Source organism: Ixodes scapularis, unplaced genomic scaffold (assembly GCF_016920785.2).
Source record: "Ixodes scapularis isolate PalLabHiFi unplaced genomic scaffold, ASM1692078v2 PGA_scaffold9__187_contigs__length_104089568, whole genome shotgun sequence".
Lineage (NCBI taxonomy): Eukaryota > Metazoa > Arthropoda > Arachnida > Ixodida > Ixodidae > Ixodes > Ixodes scapularis.
The window spans coordinates 21,687,373-21,698,088 of NW_024609884.1; the positions used below are offsets into that span (position 1 = coordinate 21,687,373).

The 10,716-nt window shown below is 46.0% G+C and overlaps 1 protein-coding gene across 1 annotated transcript; it reads left to right on the top strand.

The window, feature by feature from the left end:
- Positions 1–214: 214 nt before the first annotated feature.
- On the top strand, positions 215–9,822 carry LOC8052407 (ras-related protein Rab-2A). Its single transcript, XM_002434382.4, has 7 exons — positions 215–366; positions 1,263–1,334; positions 1,429–1,496; positions 3,339–3,421; positions 3,498–3,590; positions 6,604–6,784; positions 8,614–9,822. Exons 1-7 carry the CDS (start codon positions 321–323, stop codon positions 8,707–8,709), a joined length of 639 nt encoding a protein of 212 aa, XP_002434427.1. The 5' UTR covers positions 215–320; the 3' UTR covers positions 8,710–9,822.
- Positions 9,823–10,716: the final 894 nt, after the last annotated feature.

The following is a 10,716-nucleotide window of genomic DNA, read 5'->3' on the forward strand; positions in this document are numbered from 1 at the left end:
GTGGTGTGTTGGGATGGAAGGTTCTGTAACCTAGCTCGGTAGGCTCACTTAAATGTCTGCGACAATTCCGGGGCGCTTCAGTCGAGTTGAGTGACATTTGGTAAATTTTACATTTGTAAAGCGTTTGAGGGTGGGGGAGCATTTGGAAACCAGAAGCAGTCAAAGTAGCTCGTCACTAGCGCCCTCTAGGCATCTGGATGGCGTCTAATATTGCTATTATGGTCGCGTGACGTCAATGTAGAAATCGCTCTTTGGACAGTCAGCGAGTGGCGTTCGACTTGTGTTATTTGCGAGCCTGGTGAGACAAGCGCTTCGTGAGGATGTCATACGCCTACCTGTTCAAATACATTATTATTGGCGATACAGGTAAGCTACTCGTAGGTTGCTGATCTCCGCTCGAAGCATTTTTCCGTGCGTTATCCGACGATGACGCGTTTCCTAACATCTGAGTTGGTAAAGCCAAAATGGCGACACGTTACGCTCTTCTATTAGCGAAAACTGGGTGCTCATAAAGCTTGACGTTGTCGTAATATCCCAGTTGATATATCTCGTTTTAATGTGTCCACAATCTACCTTCTGTAGAGACGCCTTCGAGGCCCTGTAGCCAAACCTTTGTTCGGAACTGAGCTCTACAGATGTTTCGCGATCAGCGGATCATTCATTGGATTAAAACAAAAAAATAAAAAGATCGACCATGTGTGGGTTGTGCTTCATGCTGGCTGCCCCTTGTCGCGCCTAATGCTGACAACCAGACGGCTGGCGGTGCGATCTCCTTTCTTGAACGCTTTGTTATACCGGAGCCACTAGTGCGCGTGCCGAACGAGCGGCGAGTACGTTCGACGCCCCTGCCAACGCGCCAGCTTCCAGCTTCCTTGTCGACTGCAGTGCGAGCCGAGTGACCAAGTTAGTACTGCGGCGGGGAGGTGGATCGAAAAGGGGACGCTGTTTAAAAAAGGCTAGCGTGTGATTCACTGAGGCCTGTTTACCCAAGCCTTGGCCCCCCACCCCCTCCTCCGTAAACCAGGCGAGACGCAAAATGTTTTGCGTCGCCCAATCCCGAATTTTGTTTCTTTAAAAATGAATTCGCTAGAAGGAGTCTCGTCGCCTTTTCTCGAAACTGGGTTTCTCTATAAACGGGGGTGCCTAAACCGGGCTCTCGCTAAATAAATGTGCACGATGCAAGCGCGAACTGGTACGGAAGGTGGCTGGTTTGACCCACTGTTCACCCAAGTCTCCCTGGCACTCTGGCCGTTCCTATGCAGGAGTCGGGAAGTCCTGCCTCCTATTGCAGTTTACGGACAAGCGTTTCCAGCCCGTACATGACTTGACCATTGGTACGTGAACCTTCGTCCGCACCATGTTACGACGTACCGGAGCGTCGAATCATGGTCCGAAATTTAACTGCGACTTTTCCCACACTTTTTGCAGGAGTCGAGTTCGGAGCCCGCATGATCACTATCGACGGGAAACAGATTAAGCTGCAGATTTGGGACACGGTGAATACTTGCTTCATTCCTGAGAAAGATGTTGTCTTTGTCCTTCAATTCAACTGCTCGTCTCTTGACAGGCCTGCTTTAGTTTTCTCTGCTTGGAAAGTGTGTTCACCACGTGTGTCGAATGCTAAACTGTCTTATTTTGACAAAATGCGCCACAAGACAGGGACAGAGTAAGCAAGACAACACGAAGCGCTTCGTGTTGTCTTACTTATTCTGTCCCTGTCTTGTGGTGCATTTTCTCAAAATTAAGTCATGTACCAACTGGTCCATCTGTCACTATTGATGCTAAACTGTGCTTAATGTTTCCGAGGGCCTCCGGTTCAACCAAGGAATTCAACATGGATATACAAGTGCGCAGTAGGTCAAGTAGCTTGCAGCATTTTTGGAAACATTCATTAGCATAGTTTCAAAGTTCCGTCGAAGTAAGATTTGCACAAGTGTTGCGTATCATGGCTGTAGTTCTCCCTCGTCATCTGCCTATACATGCCCTGCAAGTGACGTCACGCTAGGGAAGGACGGGGCCCCGCACCATACTGGTGGTTGACTTCACACCGCGCGAATGCGCTTACTAGGGCGTAGGATGCCGCTAACTGCTCGGACATGCGCTGACATGCACCATGTTTTCAACAAAGGTACCTAGTTATGTTACATGTGAACTTGGAAAACCGTGCCGAGCTTACGATGATGACGTTTAGGCACATACGTGCGGAATTTTTCGGCATTCATGCTATTGCACTACGACCAGAAAGTTTCGATATGCCGCCGCCGAATATTTGATGCAAAAAACTGTCGTGTCGCCAAAGAAAAAAAGCTTAATTGTCGGTTTTAAAATTTGACGAACGCTCTAGGAGTCGCTTGTAGAAACATTGTTAAGATTTTGCGAAATACTGGTAAACAACGCAAATTTGCCGTCATAATCTGAACCCTGAGACAAGGATAAATCAAATAATGGACACAACTACTCTCTTTGTCTCGGGGTTTATATTATGATGTTTCCTAACCGGCTCGCCTGCATACTTTCGCTCCTTGCAAACGATACCGTCTCGCGGACGGCACAAACCGATGCCCCAGCGACGGCGTCTCTGCGAGCTTGTACACGGGCGTAGCCGCCGACCGATCGCCATCTGGCTGGGGTCGCGGCGCGGCACTCACCCGTACTCGACCGGGAGCCCTGAAGGTGCGCTCGAAGCGTGGAAACGGCGTTATGTAACGAAAGGCAAAGGCCATCTACACCACGAAGAGGCAGAAACCGATGCAAAGGGTGCACAAACATAAACAGCGGCAGAAAAGTGCCGTCGCTCGCCCCTATGAAATGCGTCCCGCAAACTCTAATCCGCGGCCGCATCCCTTTCCTGCCGCTCATACTTTCTTTAACTTGATGGCTACTCTGTCTCGTGGGGCATGCCGACGAAACGATCGTTTTGGCACGACTGAGCGCGGTGCAGTTTACCATTGTTCTCGCTGCAAAGGGCCGTCGAGTCAACCACCAGCATGGTGGTTACCGGTGTTCGACGTCATCATGTGACATAGGTGCAAGGCATGTATAGGGAGTGTTCACTGGCGGCCATAGCTGTGTGCGTGGATGCTGAGCGCATGCTGATGGCGAGCTTCCTCAGTTCTTTTGCAACATGCATTCCACACCATCAAGATTGCCGGTTTTAGAAGCCTATTAGTGTGAGCTCGTTCTGAGCACTAAACAGCATCCTCAAATGTGGCATCCAGTGAATACCCCCGTACTGCTGCTGTGATCGCTAGAGCTTTAGAGGCTTAATACTTGGTTGTTCTGTGGCTTTCTCTACAGATATTGTTGTTGTAGCCTGATGTGTTGATTCTTTGTCACAGGCTGGGCAGGAAGCCTTTCGCTCGATCACACGATCGTATTACAGGGGAGCCGCTGGAGCTCTACTTGTGTACGACATCACCCGGTATGGCTTTTGTTTTGCATCTGTGCTTGTTGATTTGGTGTGACCAAGCCTACAGATTCCCCGTGGATCCTTTCAGGAGGGACACCTTCAATCATCTGACCACCTGGCTGGAGGATGCTCGCCAGCACTCCAACTCCAACATGGTGATCATGCTGATTGGAAACAAGAGGTGAGCCAGTGCCTCCTCTGGAGTAGTTTTTGTGTTGACAGTCGCACCAATAATGAGCTATTCTTGCTATTGCTGTGTGTGTGTGGAGCACTACCGCTTTTCAGTTTATATAGTTTATAAAAAAATGTATATAAAATATTCTATATATAATTGATATTTCTGTGTTTTCTACTATATTAGTATTAGTGTGTCTTCAGTGTGATCCTGTATATATTTGTTTCTTGTGGTGTTTTTGTAGAACTGCACCAATCTACAGACCATTGTGTGTTTTTTTTTATTTTAAATAAGGATTATTATTGATGTTTTAGTCAAGTGCACTTACTTAGGTACTGTTGAAATCAAAACAAGTTAGCACAAGGACGCATTTGCCAGTCAGGTGGTACATAGAGATAGGGTTGCACAAGCATCCCCAGCTTTGTGGCTCAAGGGTTCGGTTCACAGCAGTCGTTCCCAATACACACTTTTGAAATTCTGACAGCATAGCTCTGGTATTCACCAGGCTTGCATTACAGTGCACATTCCCCCTCATTTAATGGCAGCCATGTGTTCTTAGCAAGCAGAACGCCGACGGTACACGAGGGTAAAGCACTCGTCGCAGGAAAAATAACCAAGGACACCACAGATAGAAAGATGAGGACTGTCTGTCACGTTTTGTTCATGATCTGTTTGTGGCACAGCAGTGGCACATGCACTAACCTCTTTGATCTAGTAGTCAATCAATTGTACTTGTCTCTCTTGATTGCGGCTGTGCCTTAGTGCTGGTGCGTTGCAGTCCAGGCGTTTTGGAAATTAATTGCATACTGCAGTAAAGAGGTTTTTCAGTCAGTTCTTTACAAAACCTTCGTCAAAGCTCGGAGTATGCAGCTTCTGTATGGAATCGCATACAAGCCGCTCTTGTTGCTGCATTAAAACGCACTCAAAACAGATCCGCTCGTTTTAATCTCGCTAGCTACCACTGCACCAGGGTGTAAGATGGGCAGGTGGGGAAACAACCGCTGAAACCTGCCGCAGCGGTGTGACTGGATTGTGTCCTCCTGGCGGCTTTTGCTCGGCAGGTACTTCCGCCTTACGATAGATGCAGCGGCATATGGAAAGCGATGGACTTGGGTTTGTATGGAACTCTGCAAGAGAACGCACCGTGTCAGCGATATTCTTTAATTAAAATTTTAATTTAAATTAAAAAATTCTTTAATAAAATTATTGCACGTTTATCTACCTACATTTTTCTTAACTTTAGTGCACTTTCCGAGCCGTGTGAAGTCTTTGAAACGTCTGATGTGCTCCAGTGATGTGATTGCTACGCCAAACCACGCCAAGGGGCTAACCTTGCTACGTCCTGCTAGATTTTGCCAAAATATGGGTAGTCAGCGCCAAGCCTGCATCAAAGGACCAGTTTCGGTCGCCTTTCAAAACCGAAACTAAACTGAGAACCGTAATTGAGCATGCGTGACTTAGGTGGCGCAAGAGGCCGCCCAACACTAAGTACCCCGCATCAATCGTCCATCCGATCACCCCCCCCCTTGCATGGTTTTTCCCGCTGTCTCGCGTTTCGCACTCTCCTGTCGTCTCGGGGCTCTCGTCCAGTGGTCTCGTCCAGCGCCTTTTTCAGATTTTTTCAACGATAAACGCGGGCGTGTGCGGACGCTCTGACGCTAGTATGCCGAGCCATGCCGTCATGCTGTGAAACAAAACCAAATTTTTTTGTGTGGCGAGAGTTACTTTGTGCGCTGAAGCACTAGTGCGACCACAGTTAATGGGTCGCGCGACGTAGGGTGTTGCCGTCCCCACGTCGCTGCAGATGTGTCGCTTTCTAAACTGAAACTTAGTTACTGCCGCGTGTTCATCAACATTCCTGCTCTTGTTTAAATCATACGCTACTACAAAAACCCCTCTTTTCAAAGACTGCTTGTCAAAGTATTGATTACCTAGGTTTCTCTCGGTGGGCTTTCTTTCGAGAGGGACCCCGGTACGTAAGAAATCTGCCGCGAAAGAAAGTTAGTGAAGAGAAGTGAGCTAAAGCAAAGGAGACAATGTCTGCACGGTGAACCCGCATAGCGTGCTCGTTTGTCACGAGTTCAGTCGTTGGACAAAGTGCTCCTAGAACTTTTTGACCCTGGCTCGCGATGCCATACATCGATGCGCTACGGTTCTTTTTTTCTGAGTGTTTAGCTTGTACCTCACCTGCCGACCTGGCAAGTGCGCGCCGCTGGACTGTTTTTTTTGTTGTTTTTTTGTCGTATGCTAGACAGTTACATTTTGCATACAATTGTAAGATCCGGTAGGCGAGGAGCAAAGTGGCATGGTTTCGGTTTCGATTGAACAGCCGTTGTCTCCGCTCACACAACGAAGCACGCACAACCGCAAGCCTGCCAATGTTGCCCTTACTTGCACGCAAACATGGTTTGCATGCACGTAAGGGCAACACCCGATCACCCAATCGGCTCTCGCTTTCTCACCTGCCTACCTTACACACTGCACTGCACTCACAGCGTGACTTCCACAAAAGCTGCTTTATCATTGCCAGCCTTATCCCTGCACCAAACAAATCTCTCCTTTATCCCATAAAATTTAGTTTCATAATTCCGTCCTGCACAGGAAATTAATCGCACACCATTTTTTTTTCTTTCCTCTCGTTCATCAGCATAAGATTTACATTCCAAGTTCTGTCACAAGAATGTTTCACTCGTACTTCATTCCCCGTATATATTAAGACTGGAACCATCTTCCCGGGTTGATTGCCACCGTCCCAAACTCGAAACTTTTTAAATCTGCCATTACCAATCCATTTCTTTGTTGAGTGTGCCTACTTTGTATTTGGTACGCTATTTGAGGGAACAATAAATAAATAAATTAGAGGTACCAGTGTAATGAATAAAGGATCCACGCTTAATTGACAGTGCATGTATTTTGCATAATGTTTCACGGTGTAATGCCACAGTGTGTTTGGGTACCTTCAGCCCCTTTGTGTGGAGGTGGTCGAAGGGTCTGGTGAACTTAAGGAGTTGTGGTGCAGTGACCTGGAGAGTCGGCGAGAGGTGAAGAAGGAAGAGGGGGAAGCTTTTGCCAGGGAGCATGGTCTGATCTTCATGGAGACTTCGGCCAAGACCGCAGCCAACGTGGAGGAGGCCTTCATCAACACGGCCAAGGAGATCTATGAGAAGATCCAGGAGGGGGTGTTCGACATCAATAACGAGGTAGGCATTTCCTATAACTGGCTGGCCGCCTGCGTCGTGAGGGGCTGGGGTGTTGCACGGCGTGGGCTACTTCCCACCTGCGTTGATTTGTGTCGCGGTTAGCTGGGCAGTGTGTCGATCGGCTGTAGCTGTAAAGCTCGGTCTTCTCATTCCTTGGTTTTAGACTGAAGGTTGTCTTTCACTCTGGTTCGGGCATTTTGAGTGAGTTGAGTTCACAGTGTATGTTAAGAGTCTCTCTCTCCATGACTGAAAGCAACTCTGGCACCCTAAATTTTTGTATGTGTGCATGTTGCAAACAATTGTATAACAATTTGAAATTTGGGAACAACTTATTAGCGAAGAAAATGTGTAATATTAGAAATATTAAGTTATATTCACTACACAGAGCGTCTCGGTGACTTGATGCTAGGTGCCAGCCTGCGGATTCCCAGTTGGCGAGTTCAAATCCTGGCCAAGGTGTCTGCAATTTGATGGAGGCTTATATTGAAAAATGTCTAGTTTCTGCTTGCAAAAGTTTGTCTCACAGCTGGCAGCTTGCAAAAGCACTCACCAGCTGCAGTTAGCAGGTTTTATTTGCAACTCAATCTACAAGACATCTTCCTTGCTACTTGGAATAGACATGTGCTATAGTTGCCGTTAAAATGCCTAACTTCAATCTGAATTTTTAGCTTAACATACTTTGAACTTAATAAAGTACTGTAAGGAGGGAAACTATGCAGGTGAGCTGGTTGGGAAACACCATTGAACAAAAACACGAGACGGGCGTGTTGTCCGTTTTTTTTTATTTGTCCCAGTCTCGGGTTTTCTTTGAATGAAAGTGCTGTCTTGCTTTTTGCATATTGTTCCTGTGTTGATAGGCTGACTTTAGGCGAACACGCTCTTGCATCTTCGTGTTGCTCTTGACTGTACAAGCACTGTAGCTTTACACTTTTTAAAATTTAATCTAGCATTTGATGATTGCTGTAAATGTTGTGCAAATGGGAATCAGAAATAATAATCTTTTGACCAAAAAACAAATGCTATCACCCCAGCTAGAAATGGGAGAAAAGGGTGCAACATTGGGACTGTTTTTATTGGCTGGTAATGCTAATGCAAGCCTCACTTCGACCCCTTCACTGTTTTATACGAGCCTAGGTCGTCAAAGTGGAGCCGTCCCCACACCGTTCAGGACGAGCATAGCTCGTCTGCTTTTCCTGCTTCACGCACTCCACCGTTTTGGACGAGCCTAGGTCGTCAAAGTGGAGCAGTCCCCAAACCGTTCAGGACGAGTATAACTCGTCTGCTTTTTCCAGTTCACACACTCCACCGTTTTGGACGAGCCTAGGTCATCAAAGTGGAGCCGTCCCCAGTTCAGGACAAGTATAACTCGTCTGCTTTTCCCGGTTCACGCACTCAACCGTTTTGGAGGAACTAGGTTCGCTCATGCCTTAGCTTGTGGCCATGCCAACAAATAACAGCGCTTCATTTTTTTTTTCTTTTTTTTTAAATTTTGCTCGTATTTTTTTTGCGGTTCGAAATCTTATTTTGAAGGCAACAACTTTGATTTTGAAGACGACAATTAAGCAGTCGAGGGTCAGAAATTCCCAAAAACTGAAAACGTTTAAGGGGTTAAAGTGCAGATGAGTGCAGCTAAAAGTATTAATTCAGCTGTGAAAGTGACAGCAGCAGCGCTGTACCAATATTTTTTGTCTTTGAACACATTTTGGTTTTAGTATGGAAATGCAGGACTGGTAGCTTTGTGGTTTGATGGGTCTGAAGGGGTGGAGCTTCCCGTGCGGCTGTGCCTGGCGCTTTGGGACAGGTTGCTGACGAGGTGTGGTTGCTTGCAGGCCAACGGAATCAAAATTGGTCCCCAGCACTCGCCGACCAATCCGAGCATGCCGTCGAGCGGTGGCGGAGCAAGCGCAGGTGGAGGCTGCTGTTGAGCCGAGGAGGACCACCAGGGGAAGAACAGACCAGAGCAAATGCTTTGTTTGGCAACACCGATACACACATACATATATATATTATGTAATGTACACGTGTGTGCATGTGCGTGTGTAAATACACCGATGTATATGTACATGTATAATCCACTCTCCACAGGCCTAAGCAAGACACCGAAGATGCAAGCTTGAAGCTACGAAACTGGGGTGGAATGAATAGAACCCTCTCTGGCTCTCCCCTTTCTTTGGCTTCCTTTTCTTGTCAGTGTTGTGGGTGGGTGTGTGCGTGCATGTATGTGTAAGAGTGTACAAAGAGGCTTTGCTCGAGCTTTCACTTGCAGTATCCCCAGACTGGGTACTTTTTTTTCTTTTTCTCTCTCTGGACGGTGCAGCAAGAGGTGAGGCATCCTCATCAGATAAGCCAAAGTCTAGTAGTTTGACGGCATGGACTGGCAGTGTTCTCTTGGCTGCCACACATTTTTAGTGGGCATGTACATACATGTGTATGTAGCGAGCGGGTGCATTCCCATAAGCAATGTTTCTTGTCTTGCTCTTTTTTTTTCTTCATGAAGGTTTTAATATAAAGTCTGTTCTCCGTTTGTGCATTTTCTTGTAGACTGCTTCTGCATTGCCATACAAGCAGTTTTTTTTTTGTCCTTTGTGTTTTTTTTTTTTCTTTCCCAAGGTTTTGATCTGACTGCTCTTTTCTGTCCACCATGTGATCCTAGTCATAAACATTCCCAGTTTGTATTTTTTGAAGCTTTGAAATTCAGAAAAAATTTAATTGCTTTGGTGTTTTGTGTATGCCCCACTTACCTCTGGCCTAAGCAAATTCTTACATAAAGGAAGTTCGACGCACAAGGGAAATGTAACAGCATTGTGCTATTTATACGTACGTGTGTTTACATGTGTACATATTGTCAAGGTGAGAAAAAAAAATGAGGCTAAGGCAGCCGTGCTTCTCTTGTATGCTAAATGCTGTTTGGGCAATTGCAGCTGCTGATGGAAAGTTTCTATGAAAAGTGGTGTACTGGTAGTGGCATTCTATGTGTGTTTAATTCTGCAGGACAATGTTTATTTGATTGTTTGAAATAAATCTGTTTTAACCCACTATTTCGGAAACCAACAGTTCATTTGGATAGAGTTGATTTGTTTTCTTATTCTGGAGGAAAAAAAAAAAAGAAGTGCAGAAGTATTTGTTGATTCAGTCCAATGTTCATTTCAATATGAAGTGGCTATAGGAGCAGCAACTAGAGTTTTCGAGGCTTTATGGTTCACTGCTCCAACAAATTTGGAAAGCAAATCCCTATTAAAATTATCAGTGCATAAAAATTGTCAATGCAAAATGTGTGTATATATACATATATATATATATATATATATATATATATATATATATATATATATATATATATATATATATATATATATATTTTTTTTTTTTTTTCTATGGAAGCTTTTTTGTTTAAGTTAAGGAATAGGATTTCTAGTTTATGACCTTTGACTGGCCCTATACAATTTTAGATTGTGTGCAGAGAGCCCATGTGATGCACAGGCTGCTCACTTATCTGCACTTGGTTTTGTCACCTGCCTCCCAATAAACCTTTAGCAAAAAAAAAAAAATGTTGACAAATTATGGGAGTCTGGTACCATAGTCTCCTGCTAGCACGTGACATAGGTGAGTGGGTGCAGGTTACCAAGGCAACACCGCTCAAGCAGCCGAGCCATGCGAGGGTGTACGCAAATGGGGGAGGCGGTATCGTATTGGCTGGCTGGCGAGGCTGGTCCTTTCTCAACCCTCCCTTAGCACCGTCTCCGATGACTGCGACGACTGCTGGCGGCACCTACTGCAACTCGAAAGCAGTAGCGGAGGCGCAGTGAGGAAGTGTGATCTGTACCTTGGGTTCACAAAATGCGCTGATGTCATGGTGCTGCACGCATTGCAACGGGCCTATTGCTTGCTGTAGGATGTTTCATCGGCAAGATTGTTCAAATTTTGGGAGGCCT